The sequence below is a fragment of the Lepidochelys kempii genome, chromosome 1, assembly GCF_965140265.1.
Source record: "Lepidochelys kempii isolate rLepKem1 chromosome 1, rLepKem1.hap2, whole genome shotgun sequence".
In the NCBI taxonomy this organism is placed as follows: Eukaryota; Metazoa; Chordata; order Testudines; family Cheloniidae; genus Lepidochelys; species Lepidochelys kempii.
In genome coordinates this window covers 52,973,311-52,999,682 of record NC_133256.1, presented here as the reverse complement: position 1 = coordinate 52,999,682, position 26,372 = coordinate 52,973,311, and the positions used below count along the sequence as shown (strand labels likewise).

Sequence of the window (26,372 nt, the reverse complement as noted above, 5' to 3'; positions counted from 1 at the left end):
AGGTGCTTATTGACTTCTTTGCTTCAGTTTTCACCAACCAATGTGGTGATTGGACATCTAACCATAGTGAATGTCAGTGAAAATGAGGAAGGACCAGAGGCTAAAATAGGAAAAAAACAAGTTAAAAATTACATAGACAAGTTAGATGTCTTCATCACCAGGGGGTGATGAAATGCATCCTAGAATACTCAAGGAGCTGACTGAGATGATATCTGCGCCATTAGTGATTATCTTTAAGAAGTCATGGAAGATGGGAGAGATTCCAGAAGACTGGAAAAGGGCAAGTCTAGTGTCAATCTATAAAAAGGTGAATAAGGACAACCTGGGGAATTACAGACCAGTCAGTTTAACTTCTGTACCCGGTAAGATAATGGGGCAAATAATTAAGCAATTTGCAAACATCTAGAAGATAAGATGATAAGTAACAGTCAGCTTGGATTTGTCAAGAATACTTCGTGTCAAACCAACCTGATAGCTTTCTTTGACAGGGTAACAAGCCTTGTGTATAGGAGGGAAATGGTAGACGTGGTATATCTTGACTTTAGTAAGGTTTTTGATACTGTCTCGTATGACCTTCTCATAAAAAAACTAGAGAAATGCAACCTAGATGGAGCTACTATAAGGTGGGTGCAAAACTGGTTGGATAACCATTCCCAGAGACTAGTCTTCAGTGGTTCACAGTCATGCTGGAAGGGCATAACGAGTTGGGTCCCACAGGGATCAGTTCAGTTCTATTCAATATCTTCATCAGTGATTTAGATAATAGTATAGAGAGTACATTTATAAAGTTTGTGGACAATACCAAGCTGGGAGGGGTTGCAAGTGCTTTGGAGGATAGGATTAAAATTCAAAATGATCTGGACAAACTGGAGAAATGCTCTGACTAAATAGGATGAAATTCAATAAGGACAAATGCAAAGTACTCTACTTAGGAAGGAACAATCAGTTGCACACATACAAAATGAGAAATCGCTGCCTAGGAAGGAGTACTGCAGAAATGGATCTGGGGTTCGTAATAGATCACAAGCTAAATATGAGTCAACAGTGTAACAATAGTGCAAAAAAAAGCGACCATCATTCTGGGATGTATTAGCAGGAGTGTTGTAAGCAAGACACGAGAAGTAATTCTTCAGCTGTATTCCGCACTGATTAGGCTTCAACTTCAGTATCGTGTCCAGTTCTGGGCGCTACATTTCAGGAAAGATGTGGACAAACTGGAGAAAGTCCAGAGAAGAGCAACAAAAATGATTAAAGGTCTAGAAAACATGACCTATGAGGGAAGATTGAAAAAATTGGGTTTGTTTAGTCTGGAAAAGAGAAGACTGAGAGGGGACATGATAACAATTTTCAAATACATAAAAGGTTCCCTACAAGGAGGAGGGAGAAAAATTGTTCTTCTTAACCTCTGAGGATAGGACAAGAAGCAATGGGCTTAAACTGCAGCAAGGGTGGTTTAGGAAAAACTTCCTGTCAGGGTGGTTAAGTACTTGAATAAATTGCCTAGGGAGGTTGTGAAATCTCCATCATTGGAGATTTTTAAGAGCAGGTTAGACAAACACCTGTCAGGGATGGTCTAGATAATACTTAGTCTTGCCAGGAGTGCAGGGGACTAGATTAGATGACCTCTTGAGGTCCCTTCCAGTCCTATGATTCTATGTATTAAGATCCAGTACCTTTAAAGTGCAAGTGACAATCATCAAACAGCTAGAAAAAAAAACTGATGCATTCTTGAAGACTCACTCATGTAATGGACCAAAAAGTGTGGTTCAAAAATCTCTTAACTCATCCATTCACTACCCATGTGAATCAAAGAACAGATACTTATCTAGGAGTGGTGATTCAAGATGATTACCTGGATGGATCAACTCTCTGGGTAATTAGCAAGAGATCCAAACCCCAAAGGAAGAGTATCAATTAAAAAGTGATTGCAGACCTGCTTTCCCAGTTTAAGTATCTGATGTAGAGGTTAAATCCAGAGAGTTTTTCTGCCTAAAGGTATAGATAGAAAAGGAAGGTGAGGTAATATCTTTTATCGGGCCAACTTATGTTGGTAAAAGAGACAAGCTTTTGAGCTCACACAGAGCTCTTCTTGAGGTCTGGGAAAGGTATTCAGAGTGTCACAGCTAAATACAAGATAGAACAGATTGTTTAGCATACAGAGTTAACACGTGTTGCAAAAGACCAAGGTTTAGCGAGCAGCTAACACCTCTGAAGTCATAGAACAAAGAAGGATTAGGGGGTTACACATGTTGTAATAAGCCATAAATCCAGTGTGTTTATTGAGTCCATGATTTTCAGTGTCTAGAAAAGTTATGAATTTAAGCTCCCAGGCTCATCTTTTGAGTATGTTGTGCAGGTTTCCTTGGAGGACAAGGACTGAGACATCAGATATGGAGTGATGGTTTTGTGAAAACTGCCCACTGCTGCCTGTGTCTTCGTAAAATACAGGAATCCCTGATAGCACAAAGCTGGGTAACAAATCAAACCTACGAAGGGCCTGAATCTGGCAATGTTTGTATATTTATCCACAATGTGACCCTTTCCAAACTGAGATTTCTCTTAATCTGCCACGGGAAAAGAGGGGAATTAAACCCAAGCATATTTCAGAGGTCATTGTGTAGGTAGGGTGTCATAAATATAAAGGGAAGGGTAAACCCCTTTAAAATCTCTCCTGGCCAGAGGAAAAACCCTTTCACCTGTAAAGGGTTAAGAAGCCAGGATAACCTCGCTGACACCTGACCAAAATGACCAATGAGGAGACAAGATACTTTCAAAGCTGGAGGGGGGGAGAAACAAAGGCTCTGTCTGTCTGTGTGATGCTTTTGCTGGGAACAGAACAGGAATGGAGTCTTAGAACTTAGTAAGTAATCTAGCTAGATATGCGTTAGATTCTGTTTTGTTTAAATGGCTGAGAAAATAGCTGTGCTGAATGGAATGGATATTCTTGTTTTTGGGTCTTTTTGTAACTTAAGGTTTTGCCTGGAGGGATTCTCTATGTTTTGAATCTGATTACCCTGTAAGGTGATTCTTTTACTTTTTCTTCTATTAAAATTCTTCTTTTAAGAACCTGATTGTTTCTTCATTGTTCTTAAGATCCAAGGGTTTGGGTCTGTGTTCACCTATCCAAATTGGTGAGGATTTTTATCAAGCCTTCCCCAGGAAAGGGGGGTGTACGGTTTGGGGAGGATTTTGGGGGGAAAGACGTTTCCAAGCAGGCTCTTTCCCAGTTACATATCTGTTAGACGCTTGGTGGTGGCAGCAATAAAGTCCAAGGGAAAAAGGAAAATAGTTTGTACCTTGGGGAAGTTTTAACCTAAGCTGGTAAAAATAAGCTTAGGAGGTTTTCATGCAGGTCCCCACATCTGTACCCTAGAGTTCAGAGTGGGGAAGGAACCTTGACATGGGGTATCTCTGTTTTCCATCTCCTCACTCTGAACTGATAACTTTTGCCATCTTGCACTGCTGTACCTCCTTCAAGGATCACTGCTCTAAAAGTCATATTTTTAGTGGATTGAAGGTTGCTGCACTGACCAACACAAATGATCTGACATTGTGATGTCATTTTTCAGACTACCCCTTTGCGGTCACTATTTTAGTGATTGCGGTAAAAATATATTGGTCCCTAGTGTGTGTGGTACTTCTGTCTATCCCTCTGTCTAGGCACTTCTGATCTTCTGAATCTGTAACAGTAGATATGAAACATCCATTCTTTATTGGCCATTCCACTTGTGGCCCAGGAATGAAACCATAGTTCTTAAATTAAAAAGCAAACAAACCTTGCACCAATCATTTTATATTGGGAAACAATCACAAGAAGAATGAAAAAAAAAAAAGAGCTTTATTCCAGACTATGGTAAATTTGTGCTTGACTGTCTGAATTATAAATTACAGTGTTTACCCCAGTAGTGTATTACTGGCCATTCTCAATAATCTGATACATATAAATACTTGATTAATAACCAAAAGGGGAAGTAGCTTTATTTTTCTCCTGATATAAATGCCAAATACAACAGCCATAAACAAACAAGTTGTTTCAAATAAATATGGGTGCAAATCATTTTGACAGTGTAACAAAATCTATATGCATCCAAACAACAAATTACAATACAGTAATTACTATATAAAAGTCCTAACAATGCTGGTTATTGCTGGTAGTATAAGCTCTCCCTGGGAAAGTAGGCTCAGTACAAAAATCTGCAAATAGGTTAAATATATACAGTTAATTCATTGAGTGCATAGATAAATATAAATGTATCTGTGCACAGTAACTGGGATTGAGGCACTTATTCAAATCACTATACACAAAGCCCCTTTTTAAGCAGAAGGGCAAATGTCAATAGGCCTCAAATGATCGTGGTGAAAACTGAGATTCTGAAGCCATAATACAAAGGCATTCTGTTACAGATGTATTTATAACCCGCTGAATTCTAAGAAATCCAATTTGTTAATTATGGCACAAATCTGGCAGACCTTACTGAAACCAATGGGTGTTTTGTAAGAGAGGATTTCAGGATCTCACCTCATGCATCTCATTGATACTTATCTATCTTTTCAGTGTTTCATTTCCCCCCCACCTTTTTTTTATCAGCAGCTTTGATTCTATATTGTTTTATATAGTGGTTTTTTTTTAAAAAAACCCAGAACACTAGCGACTTTAATCCCCAACAAAGCAAAGATTTTAAATAAACTGAATTTGGATAACTGCTTAGTTACCGGTCCAGTACCCTAAGGGTGCTATGCTGCTTTCTATTGTACACTTACACAGTCCTCCGAGTAATTAGTAATTGCGTTGGGCTTGTTTAAAGTAATTACTACACTGCCTAACAGCCTCAGTATTTGGCTTGTAAAATAAATGGGTCCCGGATTGACTTCATAAAAGGAATAACAAGAAGATCTTGTATCAATGTTACCAAATGGCATTCCTATTTGTTAACATTCAAAAGCAGAAACATAGCTCTATAACTTTTTTTTAAATTACTTCTCTGCTTGTAGAAAACAGGCCTATTATAAATACTGATGTATGCTATTATTTACATATGTTCCATTTTACTATAGAGTCATGTATTGCTTCTTCTCTGTACATGTAGAACCTAGGGGACAAATTCTGCATTTGGCTGTGCATTACTCCCATTGATCTCAGTGGGCTTGGTATGCAGACACAAAGGCATATTTGGCCCTAGATTGTTGTTGCTACTTATCTACTTCTGAATTTGAGGTAAAAGCAAAAAATATCTGCCAGTTAAATCTTTGATACATCTGGCATGAGTTATAACATGGGTCTCAAAAACACAAACATCATTAGCGACATACAGCACATCAATGGTGAACTTAGTGGGAGAAAGTTATAATACATGGGGTGGCTTCTGTAAATAACTCTTTCAGGCCAAAAATGTTTGGTAACATTTGAAGGCCAGTACGCTTTCTGGCTGATTTAAACAGGAGAAAGGTAGAGTGTGGCTCTCAGGGTAAGTCTACACTGCAAGTAGATGCTCATGGCTGGCCCATGCCAGCTGACTTGGGCTTAAACTGCCTTTTAGCCTGAGTCCTGCGAGCCTGAGAAAGCTGGGCACGGGCCAGCTGCGAGTCTCTAACTGCACTGTAGACATACTCTGAGAGCGCTGAAAATGTCTTTAGATCATACAGCCCATTAGGATAAACCCATAAGGAATCAGTGGGTTAGATTCTGATCTCAGTCACTGGTGCAAATCTAGAGTAACTCCTCTGAAGTCACTGGACTCACATCAGTGTAACTCTAGAGTAAAAGAGACCAGAATGAGTCCCTCCGTGATTCGATAGTAGAGAAAGAGGATGTTCTAGAAATGGCATAAAGAGCCTGATTCTGATCTGACACTGGTTTAACTCCACTGACTGCAATGGAATTACTCCTGCTTTATGAGAGTGTGAGAGAGGGGTCAGACTCGCTCAGAGCAAGGACAACTGCCCAAGACTGTGGAGATGACAGAGCTTCTGTGGGCCAGCAGCTGCAGAGACACCTTTTGGGTGGATCAGGCCCTAACTGGATAAACACTGTAATGAAGCACCACTGATCCAGTCTTCTGCAGATCATGCTGCTGTCATATTACCTTAACCAAAAAGACAGAGAAAACCAAAATTATTCTTTCAAAAGTAAAGTTACTCATAAAACAGCATGTTTCTCAAGAGGCACAATGATTATGCATCAACTTAATAAATATGACCTGCTCCCATAAAATGTTTGTATTTTCTTCCCATTGTTGCCACTTGTAATGTGGTAACTGCCTAGTAAGCACTGAATTCTACATCACAATTCATAGCCTCAGTTCGGACAGAACCTTGTCTTCTGCATTTTGAATCTAACACTATCCTTCCTCTAGACTCTGCAATGTTACCAACTCATGCATTTCCCACCATTGGATGTGCACTGACAAATACAATACTGTACAAATACTTTTATAATCCATTATAAGCATAAGAGGACACAACTGTCCAGCGTTTGTAAAAATCAAGCTTCCTTTTGGACATTATCATATTCTTTGGCTTTATATAAACGTAAATAAGGAAAAAAACAGAACAAGAAAAAAAAGTCAGAACAAATAGCTGATTGTGAGTTCCCAGTGAAGAATGTGTAATGTACCCTGGCATATGTGCCTGCTTATAACTCTGTTGTGACTAATCTAAATGGTCTTTGGAAGAAATGTCAGTTAAACGCAAGCGATACAATTCATCAGTGGTGTAACTTAACTGAAGCCGAAGGACTTCTAACTGGGATGAATCAGGCCAGGGGATTTTCACACTCTACAGACTAACAACAACAAGGAAGTTCTTTCTGAGAAACATTCAGAGAGTGTCAGCATTGCACCTCCCAAGTAGACAAGAGTATAGTAATAAGAGACTTCCTTTTGTATTGCCGAGAGGGGCCCACAAGCACCTTTGGATAATTTCTTCTCTTTTTAATTGACAGAAAACACAAAAACAAAACAAAAAATCATTCCCTTGCGATGCAGTTTCTTTCACTGCAGCTTATCGTTAGCGCATGATGTACGGACATCAGGGTTGCCTACTGTGCAAAACAGGAGGTTTGGGTTGGATTCTTCCTTTATGTTTGAGAATGGTAGCAAGAGCTCAAATCAGTATTTTCAAGTACAGTTAGAGCCATACGATCCTTTTCATTTCCAAGCATAATGGTGACCGTCTGCTAACAAGGAGCAGTTCAAGTTTATCTTTAAGGCACTCTGGAGACAGGTTCAAATCCCATGGTCTTGGAATCAAACCTCAGAGCTGTCAGTAGTGTAATTATGTGGTGGCATCATTGGCTCACTGCTCTCTGAACCCTTTGTGACTTCTTTCTTCTCTGAGCTCTGTTTATGCTTGAAAAACAAAATAATAATTGCAATTAAACCAATGGCAAGTAAAACGGCAGCAGCTCCACCAGTGATCGTGATTATGTTGACCTCTGGGTTTCTGTTATTCAGCTCCCTGGGGAGAATTTCATTGACTGTAACTTCTCTTTGTGGGATCTGTTTCTTGTTGGTGCGGTCCAAAGCTATGTGCTGAATGTTAGTTCCTCTGCTGTTTTCTATGCCAATTTCTTTAGCAAGCTCTGGAGCTTCTTTGACCCCTCTCTTCTGTCGTATCTGCATTGAAGTTCCTGGATTCCCACCACTGACCAGAGAGTGATATTGGTACTCCACACTTCTTTTGCCAATACCTCGATTGGCACTTTCTTTTGATCTCACAGTGTAGATTGTATGTACGTACCACTCTCTACCCAAAGACACCTAGAAAACACAACGTTTTGTTCAACATTACCCACCTCGATGATGTGGTTAAACACCAATACAAACTGAGAAGTAAATTGCAAGCTGTTTCATCATCTGATCCTGAAATGCCCGGACTGCACTCCTGAAGCCATGCTCAGAAAGAATATGCCACATGTCAATCTGCCCAGCACCTCAGCAGGAATTGGCAATCATGCCATCCACTACACACAGGGTGTGGAGCCTGAGTCCCTCCATAGCCAGCCTCCATTGCTGCCTGGTGCAGATGGAGGAGCATAGGCCATCTCCTCCCTGGCCTTTATTGGTGGCGTTGTGTCATTGGCCTCACAGAGTCCTTGTGCAAGGACTACAGCTTTGGCTGTACTCCAAAAGAGAAAGAATCATTGCACATTCTGCCCACTATGCATGCCCAACCAGAGGTGAGACACAGTCTGGCCTTGTATTTGCACCAGCTCATCAAAAAGAGGGCATGCAATGAATAGGCCATTTCATGTTTGCAGCGTTGTTGTAGCCATGTTGGTCCCAGGATATTAGAGAGACAAGGTGGGTGAACTTTTATTGAACCAACTTCTGTTGGTGAAAGAGACAAGTCTTTTCAGATCTGAAGAAGAGCTCGTGTAGTTTGAAAACTCGTCTCTTTCACCAACAGAAGTCGGTCTAATAAAAGACACTACCTCACCCACCTTGTCTCTCTAGGGCATTTCATGGCTAGTCCATATCTAGTTTTAATAAACTATGTTTACCGCCATGTCGGCATTACCTTCCTATAATTTACTTTTATCCCCCCATTGCCTTCTGTATACCTACCTACCATTGTCTCTTGCCACTCTCATTCTGTTGTCAGTCTAAGAGGGCAGAACAAATGACTAGATTACTACTGGAAACAGAACCCTTAAATAGCAAATGGGATTTTACGATCTCTGTGCGCCAAATTGTGAAACCCTTACTTACATGGATGAGCAGTTACTCATTCAAACAATCCCACTGGTTTTAATGGGACTCCACATGCGCTTAAAATGTTCAATAGTCAGAGTAAGGACTCCCTATTGTTTCTTCTACTTGGTTATTTTGACCTTCACATCTGTTTTTGCAAATGTTACAGGGGAAAAGTAAAATTTGTATGGGCTGCATAAATCAAGAGGCTGAGCACGAATGAAAGATATGGCACTGAGGAAGTAGTTGGTCCCTTACCTGCTCACTTCTAGATGTTCTAGACGTTTTGTGCTTTGGACGGTGTAGAACGGTTGTACAGAAAGTGATACTGTTTTGGTAACTTTCGTTAGCTGGACTCTGCTGAAATGTACTTTCAACCTTAACTCAGGAAGCATTTGTTTGATTTTGCCAGGTTTTTTTTTTTTACTGACCATGAAAACATTTATGTTGGGTTGGTTTATAAAGTCCAGAGGAGAAGAGCCCTTCTCTGAAAAGTCTTATGAGGTGCATTTAAGGCCTTAACCAACTCCTGTTGAAGTCAGTGGGAATCTTTCCATTGACTTCAATAGGAGCTGCATCAAGCCCTTAAAGTTTACCGGGATAAGAATTCCCCTGCCCTGTGTGCCCCTTCCAAGTTCCCCCACTTCATCTCTCTCTGAGACGTCAATTCCAAGAGCAGTTAGCACAACTCCATGCCAATCCTAGTTCACTGTTCTCCTTATCATCACTCATCCCGAACTTTTCCTCTCTAGATTTCTCCCACCCCTACCTTTCTACCTCCCAATCCAGGACTGGAGTCAAAAGCAGGTCACTTTATCATCATTTACAAATAATTTTAAACTTTGCAGTGTACGTATGTACAACAGCTTGGTACATTAATGACCTGGGATGTAGCCTCAAGAAACTGGAAAGGGCAAAAAACAAGGGGAAATCCCACAAAAATAAGACAGAGAGCTGCAGGGGATTAGTTCAATCTCCATGAATATTCTGGGTCCTGCTTTCACTTATACTGGTTTACACCTATGCAAATTCACTGACTTCAAATGGAGCGACTCCAGATTCACACCAGTGTTGGTGTCCTTATTCCAGTGTACACATCCTCAAGTTCATTATTCTTATAATCAAGTATTTCCCTATATGATGCCTGACTCTATTTGAGATTCTTAGAACAGTATTCTTGAGGTTGACCCATAGACTGCTCACCTGAAACAGTGGTGTTGAGTCTACTTTAAATCCATCCGAGCCAGGTTGCTTGACTAAAGGAATTGCCTCAGGATCATCTATGGCTAGTCTTGCATTAAAAAGCACATTTCCAAAGCTTGTGGCTTGTGTCTCTGGCTGAGCTTTGTCCTAAATGGTGAAAGGGAAAAATAATTCTGTTTGTACATTGTACATTCACACATTCACTTCCGCAAAGAAAGAGGTTTTTATATTTACATGTAAATGCAACTTTCCCAGGAACATAATCACCACATACTATTTTACGTTATCTGGTGCATTCCTAAGGGGAAAAAGTGCTCTTCAGCAACATTGTGATTACATCTGACTAGCACTTCTTGTGTGGGTTTTCCTGTTTTGAACCATATAATATATGTAGGCTTGGCAGATTTCCATGCTTTTTAAATTATTTATTTAAATTTTCACAGGTGTGGGAAATTATGGGGCAGGTCAGACAATATTGGCATCAGACAATCATTTAATGACAGTAGATGTTGAGATTCAAAAAGTTAAAGCTTTAAACCCAAATTGTCAACATCACATGTCAAAATACATTAAGTAAATATCCTTAAATCAAACTCTAATAAGTTCTCAAACAGCATTTTGTTTACTTTGCCCATCTATAAACTTTAATTATTATCAATGGAAGTATGTTTGTGGTTTGTGTGTGTACAGTGAAATCACTGTTCACCAACTTTTACTGATAAAAATCTAATCCTTCCAAGCTTAAACATATGCGACTATACAAGCAACATGTCATACTATTATCTTGACAAGTCACACTGTAAGATATGCCACAAGTGATGAGAGTCCCTGGCAGGACTATCCCGGTTGTAACCAGCCCATGAAGGTCCTGGATAACAATATTATGCCCTAACCAAGCTGCACTAGACTAGAACTGAAGTCAAAAACTTGATGGAAGCTGCTAGGTATGTTCTTAAGAGACCCTTGCCTGCAGCAGGCTCAAAACAACAAATGGTGTTGAAAATCTGGAAAAAAAATTACACATGTTTTTGATTAAACGCAGAACACTTACCACAATCTTAAATCTATATAAGAGGGATGGAGAATCAGCTAGACAGCCATATTCTGCATTTGGTGGACTATACTTGGGTACATATCCATCCGCTCCGGTGCACAGGAAAACCTTCTCAATGCTACAGTAAAAGGAATCACCCAGGTTCTGTACTGGATCCACCATCACACGACCATATATAATATCACCTGAAAACAATCATTGTTTCAAATACAATATATCGTTCTGTAAAGCAAGTATCCAAGAACGTCAGATGAGCTGATGGTGGCCAGACACATGTACAACAAGCATGCTCCCTTTAACAAATTGGCCTCAATTCTGAGTTGTGCTCCAGTCCCTTTACGCTGCTCTAGCAACATAAATGACCTGGAACCCAGCTGGATTTTCCCACCAGGAATCTTGCTGGCAGTAGGGAATGGGTTGCACTCCATGGCTGGTGTAGTCCTACAACACCTTCCTGCTTAGGGGTTTGCCTGAGGGGCAGGAAGAGGCATGGCTAGAATGCACTGTGCTCCATCTATTCTGGGCCAGCAGAGTAGCCCATAAGTGGCCATTCAAGGCTGCTATAACTTAAAGCAGTCACTAGGGTGGCTCAAAAATTGAGTTGGGTGCTGCTGGACCCATAATTCACAAGGAGTAAAGGTATACAGAGCCACTTTTGTCCTCCCCCCATCCCATCTTGGACTGCAGCCTTTTGTCTTCTAAAAATGTGTTTGGAATAGCAAGATACCTTCTTCTATGTCAGCAGGACCTTGGCCATAGGGCGTAAGAACTTGCTAATACTTAGTCAGATGGGCAGTACTTGGCACAGTGAAAATGACATCTACTCTATGGGAAATTATTCCTCTATTTCCAGAGTGGCTTTTTTTCCCCAACTCTGGCCTCTTAACACTTGATTAAATCTGTTCACACCTAACTTTGCCAAAACTGAAGAGAGACATATGGAGTTTTTAAGACTTTCTGCTGCCTGCCAAAATTTAAGGCAGGTTTTGCTTGCTAAACCCACAAAAGACTTGTGGGTTGTCAAAAAATATGCAACAAAAGAGCACGGCCAGTAGCAGACCATGGTAGTCCATGGCCAAGAGTAAAACAAACATCAGAGTGAATAGGACAATGTGAATTTGTCTTGAGAGAGATATATGGCTTGTTATTTATTATGTGTATTACAGAAGCACCTAAAGGTTTTGACAGAGACTTACGTCCCATTATGCCAGGTACTGTACAACCACATAGTAAGAGACAGTCCTTATCCTGAACAGCTTACATTCTAAATAGCCAAGACAGACACAGGCTGGGTGATTTGCCAAGGGTACACAGCAGATCAGTGGCAGAGACATGGATAGACCCCTCGTCTCCTGAGTCCCAGTCCAGAGCTCTATTCCCTGGATCTGGCTTCCCCTCCTTGGGGTGTGAGCTTAGACCTTGAAAGCAGGAATTCCTGGGATCTAATCTCAGTTTTGACTTTGATTTCCATTGAGAGGACAAATCAATTAATCTGCCTTGTTTTCCCCATCTGTACAAAGAGGATCTACGTGTCAGATATTGGCATCCCATGCACTATCTTCAGGGGACCATATTGTATTAACTCTGTGTGTCACTCTGGGCCAGGGATTGTATGTAGTGCCATGGGGAAGGGTTACCTCAGCTCCTCCAGGAATCAGAAACAATGGGTGGTCATTAAGGTGAATCCCTTAGGTTGTAAACACCTCTAGAGAGGTACCACTCCCTGGAGAAGCTTGCATATACTGCTTCAAACTGGGTTTTCCAGAGACCAACAGACATAGAAAGGGCTTCTGGCATAAAAAGGACTGAATTTAGACGGACTTGGGGCTTTCTCTTTCTGATCCAGCAATTGGACAGGACCTTCTGTCCAAGGGGGGGTCTCAACTCATGAGGAAGAGTTAGCTGCCTATGGCTCCACAAGACTGACTGGTGACTCCTGGTATATTTAGTGGGTGTTTAAATATGCTTATGGTTTTTATATGGTTTCTCTGTAATACTTTTGTCTTAAGAATAAACATGTTTGCTTAGACAGAACTGTGTGGTAACCTGTAACTGCTGGCAATACATTGTTTGTAGCCAAACCACAGGAGCTGGCCATTACGCAGACTGGCTTGCTGGGGATATTCCAGTGTAAGGCAGGGAACTGAGCAGCCTTAAAACTTCCCTGTCAGAAGGAAGAAGACAAGGGTTTGTGCCCAGAGATAGGTGATGACTGGAGACAAGATACTTGTCTGGGCACTCCTAGAGCGGACCACAGAGGTGGGAGGGATACAGGGGCAGTTACCCTTAGCTTTTAGGGATGTTGTTAGAGAATCAGCAATGTTTGTAAAGTACTTAGAATATGAAACTGCTATTTTTATTATTGCTGTTCTGAGAAGTGAGCAATGAGCTGAACAGGTCTAACCCTGAACGGAGACCAGAATATGATCAATTCCAATTTAGGCTTGGCAAAAGCAGAAAGACCACATGGTGGCAGTTTGTTCTGATTGAAAGAAAATGCTGAGAGAGCGGAACATAGTAAAGGGATGTCACATAAATTAGCCATCATCTATGTACCATTTTACCTTCTGTGAAAGCAACATCGCTCTCCTGCCCAAATCCCATCGAGCCATCAGATAACCAGAGAGTCTTCTTCGAGAGGAGGAACATCTGGGTATTCAGGCTGAACTCAGCAGCCACTGGGTCGCTGACCTAAAATACAGCATAAAGCTCTTCAACATGCGGTCATTAATCTGGTCTGTGTATTCACCTATATGAATATATTTACCATGAAAAGTCAGTTATTTACACTATTCATTTCTTAATTAATATTAAAATTAGTGTCTACTATGTTTGCCTTTATATACTTGATACAAATCAATTTTAATTATGCATATTACAGTAATACCCAGGGTCAGTTCAATCAGTATTGTGTACTCTACAAACACAAAACTGAAGACATTCCCAGAGCTTACAATCTAAATATGGTCAAGACGTGACAGGTGGCATAGAATACAATGGAAGGGGGTGGCAGAAGACCAGAGCAACAGTAATAGGAGAACAAGGACACCTACAGTTTGGAGGTTGCACAGGTTTTGTTTTTAAAAAGATAAATAAACAAGAGCTATTAAAGAGTCACTAACAAAAGAGAGAATTCTATTTTTTTTCCAAAAGGTAAATGAACATCCTTCTCACTTGCTCTTGTGTGAGGCTGATGGGGTGAGTCGTAAAAATACCATTAGAAACTATCACTAGAACTTATGCAGCTGACCTACTCATTCCTCTTGAAATCACTTTTCCACAGAACAGACTCCAAAATATCAAAGCAGCAGGGTTTGGCAACTGAAAATGTACAACTGAGGCTCTCCTTATAGACCAACTGCTACTCTCCATGGAGATGAAACCTAACAACACTGTTTATAGAAGAAGTTCCTATCCGATTTGTTTGGAATTTTTCAGTTTTAATGCATGGATTCAGGCTACAGGATCTAAAGTCCTAGAGGTTCAAAATTCAAATGCCTCATTCACACAGCTGGGTTCCAGCTTGTTTTCACAAGCATGTGAAAGAAAATCAAAAGTGGCTGAATCAAACTTTTCTTTTAGAGAGAGTAAATGTCTAATGAATAAGAAACTGGAAGTGTATTTTCAGCTAGTAGCACTGGAATTTAGCCAGGCAATTTATAGTAGCGTTAAAGGGAACTGTATAACTGAATCTTATATAAGATATAGTTATGCAGTTCCCATTAACACTATATATAGCTGTGTATAGCTGTGAATATACCCCTGACACTTCCTCTTTTAAGTCTATCCATTTTTTTGCAATTTCACATGAATGTCTCACTGTCACACACTGATTAACTCGTGGCTGTTACAGCCGTACTTTAAGCATACAATTATTTTCATGACGGAAACACTTTAAGCAAAGGTTCTCAATAATATAAGATGTAAAGACTATTTGGGGTGAGAGGAATATCACCTTACTTGTTTTTAATCTTTGACATTCGCACCAATATTTAACTATCATCACTGCAGATGGCCTGATTTGTGTATGGATGAAGAACATTGTGGGAATTCACTAAAGGGCACATCAGTGGGTCCAGAGGACCTCCTGTAGGAAAGCCACTGTGATCTCTGCTGCACAAAGAAGGGGAAGGATTTGGGGAGGTTGTGAATGGGTTGTACACCCCAGTGCAGCATGGATCCCAATTCCTCTCTGAAGGAAGTGTGCAGAAGGCATTTAAAGGTGAGAGAGGGAAGAGTAGGGAACGGAAAAAAAGGAAGAAATCTCCTGCTTTGTGCAAACAATCCTTTCCCTACTTGGGTAGTAGGGTGCTGTTTACAAGGGTACTAGGATTCTTTCTTCCTGGTCCCCAAGATACTGAGGCTGGGCTTTGGGTAGCAGAGTTGCCACTAGCCATGAATTTACACTGTGTCTTGTAGAAATACCATGAGAACAGTGCTTTCCCAGGGAGAGAAAAAAAGAAGGACACAAAAAGCTTCAAGAAGGAAATGTAAAAACAAAGTATTAGAATGGGAGACACCCAGAATATAAGCATCCTTCCTACTTGATACTTGCTTTTAAAAAGAGCCCCTCATTCATTCATGGTGCAAACAATTCCTAAGAGGGACAACATAAAAATATGCATCATATTATTCTATTTTAAAAAACTGAAAAAACAAACAGGCAAGGTTGTATAGTCCAGTAGATAGGGCACTAGACAGGGAGTCAGGAGAGACAAGTTCTATTACCATTTTCACCTCTGATTCACTTGGACCTTCAGACAAGTGACTTAGGGCTTGCCTACATGGAGCCACAGACTGGTCTACATGTGTGAACTGTAAAGCACTCTCATATGTTATGCTCTAACTGCCCCATAGAGACCCTGCTGGTGCAAACTCAAAAGTAGAATCCTATTTCAAACAGGACTTCGTTAACACACGCTAGGTAGAGGGTCTACATGGGGCAGTTAGAGCACGATATGTGAGAGCGCTCTACAGTTTACACTCCCGTAGACCAGACTGTGTTGCAATGTAGACAAACCCTAAAGCCCACACTGTGATACCTGTACTCATTGACTTAAGTGGGACTATTCTTGGAACAAGGTGTTATTACAATCTGGCCCTTCACCGTCACCTTTTGTTTCTTCATCTGTAAAATGGGGATAATAATGCTCACCCACCTTTGCAGAGCCACTTAAAAATTTTAGGCATCAGTGCTAAATATTATCTGTCTATGTATCTGTGTTCCTATACTGGTGCCTATCATGACGATGATACAGTTTTGGGATCTCAGTCCAGTCTCCAGTGGATAGTTATACACCACAAAAGCCATGACCAAAACTGGCAACAACTAACACTCTATTAGCTGTCACAGCAGAGTGGCCAAAGATCACCTGAGTCTTGAGGCTAAGGGCTGGTCTTCACTACCGGGGAGATTGACGCTGCTGCAATCGATGCAGCAGGTGTCAATTTATCGGGTCTAATGAAGACCCACTAAATCGATGGCAGAGCGCTCTCTGGTTGACTCCGGTACTCCAGCTCTCTGAGAAGAGTAAGGGAAGTCGATGGAGAGTGTCTCCAGTTGACACAGTACAGTGAAGACACTGGGATATGTTGACCTAAGCTACGTTGACTCCAGCTACGTTATTCACGTAGCTGGAGTAGCATAACTTAGGTTGGCTTACCCCGGTAGTGAAGACAAGCCCTGTGACACACTCTCACTCCTTCAGTAGTCCCTCCAGGTCAAGGCTGAGTCACCCTGGTGGGGGTAGCGCAAGTAATTTGCACTGTCATTGCCCATTCTGTACCTGTTCTGTGGCGAAGGAAAGGACTCCAGCCTCCAGGACTGTCAATCCAGCATCCTTCATGACTACCAAAGACATTTTTAGAATTGAAATAAAAACCATGCAAAAAATTTCTTGATGGTACCTGTTGGAATCGGATATCGAGGTCAAATGTGATTGGCTCTCTAGGACTACAGATCACTGGTACACTGTACTCCTGGTGAGGCACCGTGGTACAAGCTATCAGCTTCACGGTGTATGTCCCAGAATAGTCTCGGACCTGGTAAAAGCAAAGGAGAGACATGGCACTTGACTAACATATTTCAGAAGCGGGACAGAGCAAACCAAGGAAGGGAAAGCTGTGGTTTTACCGCAAAATCTGAAACAAAGCTCCATTGCTGTATTGGTTGGTTGTATGTTGGTTCACTCCGCACAAGGCTGAGGCTAAATGTCAGGCCTGGGTGATCAGCTGACATAACCATGGAGCTCAGAGTGGAGGCTAGAAAGATGTCAACAGACAAGCTTGTCAGTTTAAATGTCTAGCTGCAGATTCTCAGAACCTGAAAAGCATTCCCAGCGATTCAGAAGCCACAATATGATGGCTGATGCCAATACATTTACAGTGCATTGGTTTTATTAACTGAAATTAACAAAACCAATTATAGTCAACACAGCTGAGCCTGGTGGACTCTTGTTCAAACATCTGTTGAACAATCTCTTATGGGGCTATGCAACCAAAGCTGTATAAAGATTAAATTAAACAGAAAGGCAAAACGGGGAGAGTGGAATGGTAAAGATCTATAATCCCTCCTATTTTTAACCTGGAATGCCAACCCAGGGAACGTAAAACAATTTCTAGTGCATTGTAACTTTTTCAGCTCTGCCTTGCATGTAAAATGCAAAATGTATTTTAAAAGTAAAGAAAGAGTGGAATTGCTATGAAGGAGCTTTTTTGGTTAATGAAACTTGGTTAAACTAAAATAATATAATTAATGATGCTTTTTTTCTTCAACGCACTATTGTACATGATCTTGTTTGGAGAGTTTAATTTATTCAGATATTCTTGTTCACCTCCAGCATTCATGTCCAGAAGTACACTTAGGCCCCAGTCCTACAATCTATCTGTGCAGCTGGAACCTGCATTTAGTCTAACTGAAGTGAATGGGGCACAAGAATCAACCTGCATGGATCAGATTGCAGGATCAAGGCCTTGGATATCATTACATGCCAGTGAGCATTTTATTAACAGCAAGATATGGTTCACACATTCTTTTCTACTCTTGGAAAGGTAGATATGATGGTCAGACCCTCATCTGGTATAAGTCAACATAGCTGTGCTCAAATAAATGGAGCTACCCCAATTTACACCAGCCATGGATGTGGCATGATGTATTTGAAATTCGTTACACATTATGAATTTATGAGCGTAAAGCAATGGTCTTCAACCTGTGGTCCATGGACCCCTAGGGGTCCACAGTCAATGCCTAAGTTTTCCAAAGGGGTCAGCACCTCCATTCAAAATTTTTTAGGCGTCTGCAAATGAAAAAAAGGTTGAAAACCACTGCCATAGAATAAAGCCCCTGCTGCTGAGCGCAGCACATTAAAAAGATCCAGATTTTAGTAGTAGGAATAAGATAATAAACAGTATAAAACTCACAACTATGAGATATTATCAGACCTCAGAATTGACTTACCAGGATGAGATATCACAAATAAACCATGAAATCGGGCTTCAGTCTTGAAGTTGACAACCAAACGCCCTTCTTCACTGATGCGCATACTGGTTGGGTAGAGAGAACCTGCCAGCAGATGCCAAGTAGCACTGATTATTCAGGATGCAAATGGATCATAAATGAGTCATGGTCTGATGAAACACTGGCACCCTTTTATTTCACATTGCCAAGTCAGTCAACAATTTGGCAGGGAGTCTGCTGACATCCTCTGGATTTACCCATGGTGACTGTCAAGTAAGAATTTATGTGAAGGGCCCATACTTTGTGTGGTACTACAGTCTTCCAAAGTATAAAACATGCCTCCCTGGAACAGCAAGGATTTTGGCTTGGTACCCACAGTCAAACATTCATCTAGACAGAGGGAAGACCATAGCACCAGTTCACTCTTTCTGGTGCAGGAAGGTGCAAAATGCACCTCTTTACACTTATGCAGACCACTGAGTTCAAGCAGGGATTTAGTCAACTGACCTCCCTTTGGGGTTTCCACTGAGGGAAGGTAACTTTAATCTGTGCCAGCTCTTCAAGAGGATTCCTACCAGCAGAAGCTGCTGAGGGGATTGTGACAGAATATACCCCTGTGTTCACACCCTACATCCTATTGTAATAATGTTTGTACAAGGTATGCCTTGTGAGGTATCATTTAAAAACTCTTAACTTGCTGATCTATAAAATCATGAAAAAATGCACCTAGTAACTTTATATGCAAAGCTATGAACATAAGCTAAAATCATGACTGAAATATGTTTCCCAGATAAGTCTGGGTAGTCACCTACCCTCAGAGACAAAGGGCAAGCTGATGCCTCAATCAGATGTCAACAAGACTGATGGAACATTACCAGCTAAGTGGCCATTCTTTGGCAAGGAAGGGGGCAGGGACAAATATCTACATCTTAGCAAAGAAACAGCATGGACGCATTTTTCAAGAGGGTGACTGAAATTATAAAAGGAGGGACAACCACCCCAGGGCACCTCCTCTCTCCCCGTCTGTCTCTGGCATTGCACCTAAGACGACAAAGGGCATGGCTACACTTGCAGATGTAGAGCGCTTTGAGTTAAACCCGCCTTCGGAGAGCGCAGTAGGGAAAGTGCTGCAGTCTGTCCACACTGACAGCTGCAAACGCACTGGCATGGCCACATTTGTAGCATATGCAGCAGCATTGGGAGCGGTGCATTATGGGCAGCTATCCCACAGAGTACCTCTTCCCATTCTGGCGCTGTGGCTTGTGGGAAGGGGTGGGAGGTGCAGGGCATTCTGGGTCCTGTCCCAACGTCTCATGATGCATCGGTTCGCATCCCAGCAATCCCTCTGCTTCCGTCCACATTTGGTGCCATCTTTCAACGTTTTTTGTACTGCGCGCGCTTTCTTCCCTTTCAGTCTGCGGGAATGGAGCCTGAACCTCTGAGGCGTATGCTGACGAGTCTCGACAGCACGTCACGTTTGGCAGTCGAGTTATTCCTTGTGATCCAAAGTGACAGTGAGGGCTCCGACAATGATATCGACTCGAATAATGCATATGACACGAGTTTGCTTGTGGCATTCACAGACAAGCTCACCACCATGGAACACTGCTTTTGGGCTCGGGAAACAAGCACTGAGTGGTGGGATCACATCATCATGCAAATCTGGGATGACGAGCAGTGGCTGCAGAACTTTCGGATGAGAAAAGCCACTTTCATGGGACTGTGTGAGGAGCTCGCCGCCACCCCGCGGCGCAAGGACAGGAGATTGAGAACTGCCCTGATGGTGGAGAAGCAGGTGGCTATTGCAATCTGGAAGCTGGCAACTCCAGACAAAAATCTATCAGTCGCTAACCAGTTTGGAGTGGGGAAGTTGACTGTTGGAATTGTGTTGATGCAAGTTTGCAGGGCCATTAATCACATCCTGCTCAGAAGAACCGTGACTCTGGGTAACGTGCACGAAATTGTGGATGGCTTTGCATAAATGGGTTTCCCTAACTGTGGAGGGGCGATAGATGGCGCACATATTCCAATTCTGGCACCAGCCTACCTAGCCTCTGAGTATGTTAATCGGAAGGGGTATTTCTCTATGGTTCTCCAGGCACTTGTGGATCACCATGGGCATTTCATTGACATTAACGCAGGCTGGCCTGGAAAGGGGCATGACACATGCATCTTTCGGAACACTGGCCTGTTCAGGAAGCTGCAAGCCGGGACTTTTTTCCAAGACCAGAAGAGCACCGTAGGGGAAGTCGAAATGCCCTTTGTGATCCTTAGAGTCTCCGCTTACCCTTTAATGCCTGTCTCATGAAACCCAACACAGGGAGCCTCAACAGCAGCAAGGAGTGGTTCAACAACAGGCTGAGCCAGTGCAGAATGACTGTGGAGTGTGCTTTTGGCTGTTTAAAGGGCCGCTGGTGCTCTCTGTATGGGAAGCTGGACCTGGCGGATGACAGCATCCCCGTGGTTATATCCGTGTGCTGTACCCTCCATAACATTTGTGAAGGGAAGGTTGAACGATTCACTCAGGCATGGAACTCGGAGGTTCAACACCTGGAGGCTGAATTTGAACAGCCAGAGAGCAGGGATATTAGAGGGGCCCAGAGTGGGGCTGCAAGGATTAGGGATGCCTTGAGGGAGCAATTTGAGGCTGAAAGCCACCAGTAATGTCTGGTGTCCTGCATAGGAGTGAAGTGCAGTGGTTCCAATGTCAGTAGGAATCTGTGTTTGTTACACTGACTTGCAGTGCCTGTTTCTTTCCTGGGCTAAGGTATCTTTTACTTCATGCAATAATAAAGAATGTTTTCAAAGCCAAAAAATCCACTTATTGAGAAGAAAATGCATTTATTGAAAAGAAACACAACTGCTTGGGAAACAGAAAGGGCAAGGGGGTTGGGTGGGGAATGGTACAATCACAGATTTGTGTATGTCCTGTTATCATACTCAGCCTTCCTGTCTGAAGTGCTGTGCAATGAGTGCTGCACTTCAGGATGGTTATACTGCATGGTGATGGGGGTTGAGTGCAGTGGGTAAGGATCATAGTTTTCAGGGCTGGGTGGTGAAGCTACAGGTGTTGGAGGCAGCTGGAGGTGGTAAGAGTCTGGATGTTGGGGAAAGTGGGTTGGAGGTGACATGGGGGCACAAGGGAAAGAGTTTTGGGACAAGGGCTGAAGTACTGCTCCGCCTGCATGGCTTCGAGTGCCTGGATAGAGTCCGCTTGTCACTCCATTATGCTTATCAGCCGATCCATGCTTTGTTGCCAGAGCACCGCGCTTTTGTGCCGGTGCTCCTCATTCTGCTGGCAGATCCTCCTTTTACTGTCCTGCCACTCCTGCACTTTTTGATTTTCATTACTTGAATGCTGCATTACTTCATGCAACATGTCTTCCTTGCTTCTACGTGGCTTCATTCTAATTCTTTGGAGTCTTTCGGCCGATGATAACATGGACGGCTGAGATCTCAAGAAGAAAAGGAGGACTTGTGGCACCTTAGAGACTAACCAATTTATTTGAGCATGAGCTTTCGTGAGCTACAGCTCACTTCATCAGATGTTTACCGTGGAAACTGCAGCAGACTTTATATACACACAGAAATCATGAAACAATACCTCCTCCCACCCCAAGCAGGACAGTGGGGTGGGAGGAGGTATTGTTTCATGATTTCTGTGTGTATATAAAGTCTGCTGCAGTTTCCACGGTAAACATCTGATGAAGTGAGCTGTAGCTCACGAAAGCTCATGCTCAAATAAATTGGTTAGTCTCTAAGGTGCCACAAGTCCTCCTTTTCTTTTTGCGAATACAGACTAACACGGCTGTTCCTCTGAAACCTGAGATCTCAAGGTTGCATCTGTAAGGGCAAAATGCAACACTTAACAGATGCAGCATTGTTCACATCAGGCAGAGCAATGATTCCCTTGTACTTAAGGGCAAGCACAGTCTACACCATAGCATAATTTTGCCCGTCCCAAAGCAAGCACACATAACCCACGGGAGCCCCAAAATGGTGAGTAAGCACAGGTTCAAGCATGATGGATTGTTTCATGGCTGTACTGTCCTCTGGGTTTCTGTCCTTGGGGAGAGCCAACAGTGGCAGGGGGCCCCTATACTGAACACTGTCCCCACATTTTCCACAGGAGTTCGTCCTGGAAGATATCTCGCTGCTGAGGGTGACCTGGGAAGCAAGGGAGGGTCTTCTACTACAATGCGGCTTCTGCCCTGGCCCATATGCAGCTTGCCTGTGTGCAGCAATGGTCCCCCCACCCCTCACGGCGCAATGGCACGGACAAGTTAGCCTTATTGGGACAAGGACCACAGTGGCTCTCCTAAGAAACCTACGCAAGCGCATTGCCCAAGTTCTGGAGGAGACCTTTGAAGAGATCACTGAGGCCAATTACCGTGATGTGAGAGAGCACATCAACGCCCTATTCCGCATCTAGGCATGCATGCAGCCCTAACCAGCCTCGTCCCAAGAGCCCACACCGAATAACTTCCTTCCCAAAATAAAAGCTGCTTACTGGGAACCTCCTCTGGTGTTTGTCCTTCCCCAAGCATCGGCTGCCGTGACTGGCTACCTTCCTCCTGGCTTGAGAACAGCTCCTGGCTGCATGCATCTAGGGATTCCGGGGTGTCTTCCTCCGCCTCAGCACCCTCGCTCTCGCTTTGTTCCTCCTGCCTTGTTGAACTGGGCTCTGAAGTGTTCATGGTGGTATTTGGAGTGAAGGTGGTGTTACCCCCAAGTATCGCTTCCAGCTCTTTGCAGAAAAGGCAGGTAGCAGGGGCAGCACCGGAGCAGCTGTTTGCCTCGCGGGCTTTGTGGTAGATGTTCTGCAGCTCCCTCACTTTAACCCTGCACTGTAGTGCGTCCACGGTCATGGCCCCTTTCCATCATGTCCCTTGATATCTGCCCCCAGGTATTGTAATTCCTACGGCTGGAGTGCAGCTGGGACTGGACAGCTTCCTCCCACTAAACACTGATGAGGTCCAGCACCTTGCCATTGTTCCATACTGGGGATCGCCTGGCGTGGGGAGGCATGGTCATCTGCAAAGATTCGCTGAGAGCACTCCATGCCTGGCTGAGCAAACAGGAAGGGGGTTTTCAAAATTCCCAGAGAATTTAAAGGGCGGGTCTGATGGTTGGTCACCTTAAGGCAGGGCAGTAAAGTTCAAAGTGATGACCAGAGTGGCTAGAACAGGCATTGTAAGACACTTTTGGAGGCCCATCAGAGCGCACTAACAGACCAGGGTGTCCACACTGGCGTCGTGGTGCTCCTGCGGGGGGGGGGGCACAAAACATTATTTCACTCGCTGAGGTGGAGTACCAGGAGCAGACCAGCCGCGGAGCCAGAGCGCTCTACATGCCCTGCCAGTGTGGACGGGTAGTGAGCTAGTGCACCTGGGGCTCCTTTAATGCACTGTAACTTGCAAGTGTAGCCAAGCCCAAAGGGAAACAGCTGTTGGCCTCTGGAATTTTTAGCTCTGCAACCTGAGCCCCAAGAACCTGAGTCAGCTGACCCAGGCTCTGAGACTCAGTGCCACGGGTTTTTTATCACAGTGTAGACAGACCCTCTGAGAACCTTTCTCAGACCTGAAGAAGTGCTCTGTGAAAACTTGAAAGTGTTTGTCTTTTAACAAAAGAAGTTGGTCCAATAAAAAATATTACCTTACCCACCTTGTCTCTCCATTATACTGTAACATATCTACCATCATGGTACATAGCGAGTTTATTTTATATGACTTACGCTTCCTTTGAGAGATTAATGCATGTGTCGTCGCTGAGGTTAAAACTGCTTCCAACTGTGCAATATTTCATAGCCAGAAGAATAATGAATTCATGTGACTTAAAAGTTTTATAATCCATGACAGTTTATGTGACAATGGAATAGAAAAACACAACAAATCCTAAATTTCAGTCAACATGTAAGAAAAAGGGAATTTTATGATTTTTCATAGGTGGTTGATAAATGTCTTGATATTTTTCATTCAATGCAATAACACATCTGAAGTCAAGTTTACAGAATTTCAAAATCAGAGAGTCTCTCTAGAATATTGAACAAAATGGCTGACCAATGGCAGTTTATTTGCAATTAATTATTTCACATATATACTACAAAGCAATATTTTCATATTACAGTTGCTTCAAAAATTATTCTTCTGCATGCAACCTAAAGCTTCAGCAACAGAGCAAGAGTAAAAATCAACAACGTCTGAAAACATACCTTGGAGCTCTGCTTCAGGTGGGCTGCCAATTCCATCCTTCCACAAGATGGCAGTGTCATACACAAAAGTCAGCCGAAGTTCAGACTGTAGGTCAAAATGCTGCCAGCCACCTATACCCACAGGTGAATGGAAAACATAGGAGACATACAAGGGGACTCGCAAGGTCACATAGGACTGCACTAGGTTGAGGACCTATAAAGACCAAAATCAGTTAGTTAGGTACGTGGTAATGAAATATAGTCCAGTACAAACAACATTAATGCATAAGCAAAAAATGCAGAAGAAATAGATGACGGTCAACATTTTGAATGAGATGAGTACTCTCTCTTCCGAATTGTACATGATGAATAAAGCACTGAATTTCAATGGCTTGCACGTGGACACAAATCCTCTTAAGTGCCCTGCTTTTATTTGAAACAGGATATGAATTCTGACAATAAGGAACTAATATTTGACCCGTCATTCTTGTTCAATCTTTGTAAATAGCCAATTAACAATGGCTAGATAGAGAACCAGTTGGGGATAGCTGATTAACAAAACAAATCTTTGTTTGTACATTTTATCCTTCTCCCTCAACCTTCACCTAGTGCTCATCTTCTGAGATGTCAAATCCCGCAATAACCTCTGCATGGGAGGACCCTGCATTTGCGTGGAGCTCGTTGCAAGATTGAAACCTCAGATTACATTCTCTTAATGGCTGGAACTGTGGCTTCTTCTATGGGTAGATAGTGGGTGTCATACTGCGTGCATTCCATAAATAAATACTAATAGTGCATTGAAATATCAAGTTAGAATACTTTCAACTGAAAAGAATTAGAAAGTTAAATCTGATTTTAAAAAAGAGTAATTTTGGTTTATATCATATAAATACTAATACTCTATTTAAATATTTTCAACCAGAAAAGGTATGTTTAATGACGTAAAGAAGAACAAGGTTAGAACATCAAGATCTATTATATACAATAGGATTATCTGACTTCTATGCCCTTTTTATTTTCTGAACAGATTTTTTTATATCTATTTCATTTAATATTCATTTTTTGTGAAATAATACTGCAGTTACAGCCCTATTATTACAGATAGGGCCATCGAGAGCCTGTAATTGAGGAACTTTTACAACACCATGGGTTGCATTGGAGGGGAAAGGGTAAGAGAGTAATGGAGAAGACAGAAAGATTTCAGTTTCAGTGGGAGGGGGCACTTAACTGCCATTTGTGGCTTTGAATATCTCCCCCAGATTAATACCTTACAGGGTTTTAAAAGCGTTTTGCAAAACCTCTAGTGCGGTTTTAAAATTTTACAAGTTGTGTGAAATCCAAACCCTTTGTGATTCAGATCCATTTATTGGGTCTCTCTTACTCCTGGTTTATGTTTTCCTGTCCCTGACAAAAAGCATAGTAATTCATGAAACCACAAGTATAGCAATATTACTTTTTTGCAGCACTTCACATTCTGAAGTAAGTACTTGGTTACTGAAAATGTTGGCAGTTGTTAATGTGCTTCTACATGCAAAATCATTTAGCCTGTGCAATGTGCTGTCAAAAAAACCTCCTTCCTTTCATTTCATCTGCTTGTGGAGTCATCTTCTAACACACATTAACATTTAAACTCTATATCATCTGAAAAATTATGAAAAGGAGAGTCTTTTCTTACTTTCTCCTGTTTTAAAAGATATTCTAGGTCCTTTCAAACATTTGTATTTAAAATCAGAGATAGAGTCAGCAAAAGATCACTTGGCTCATCCAGCTGCATGATTT

At 42.2% G+C, this 26,372-nt stretch overlaps 1 protein-coding gene across 3 annotated transcripts in view; it reads right to left on the bottom strand.

Annotated features, from left to right (window-relative positions):
- Window positions 1-3,841: 3,841 nt before the first annotated feature.
- The window catches only part of FREM2 (FRAS1 related extracellular matrix 2), a 222,782-nt gene continuing 200,251 nt past the window's right edge, over window positions 3,842-26,372 (bottom strand). The window contains exons 17-24 of one of the 3 annotated variants that reach the window (XM_073342495.1): window positions 24,615-24,807; window positions 18,404-18,508; window positions 17,081-17,208; window positions 16,855-16,989; window positions 13,512-13,638; window positions 10,945-11,132; window positions 9,894-10,040; window positions 3,842-7,757 (exon numbers count right to left, since the gene is read on the bottom strand). In XM_073342495.1, the coding sequence (XP_073198596.1) occupies window positions 7,245-7,757; window positions 9,894-10,040; window positions 10,945-11,132; window positions 13,512-13,638; window positions 16,855-16,989; window positions 17,081-17,208; window positions 18,404-18,508; window positions 24,615-24,807 (1,536 nt within the window). In that variant the 3' untranslated portion in view covers window positions 3,842-7,244. Of the gene's footprint in view, window positions 7,758-9,893; window positions 10,041-10,944; window positions 11,133-13,511; window positions 13,639-16,854; window positions 16,990-17,080; window positions 17,209-18,403; window positions 18,509-22,871; window positions 23,472-24,614; window positions 24,808-26,372 lie in introns of those variants that run through there. The other 2 variants (XM_073342500.1, XM_073342508.1) reach the window with 2 other exon arrangements.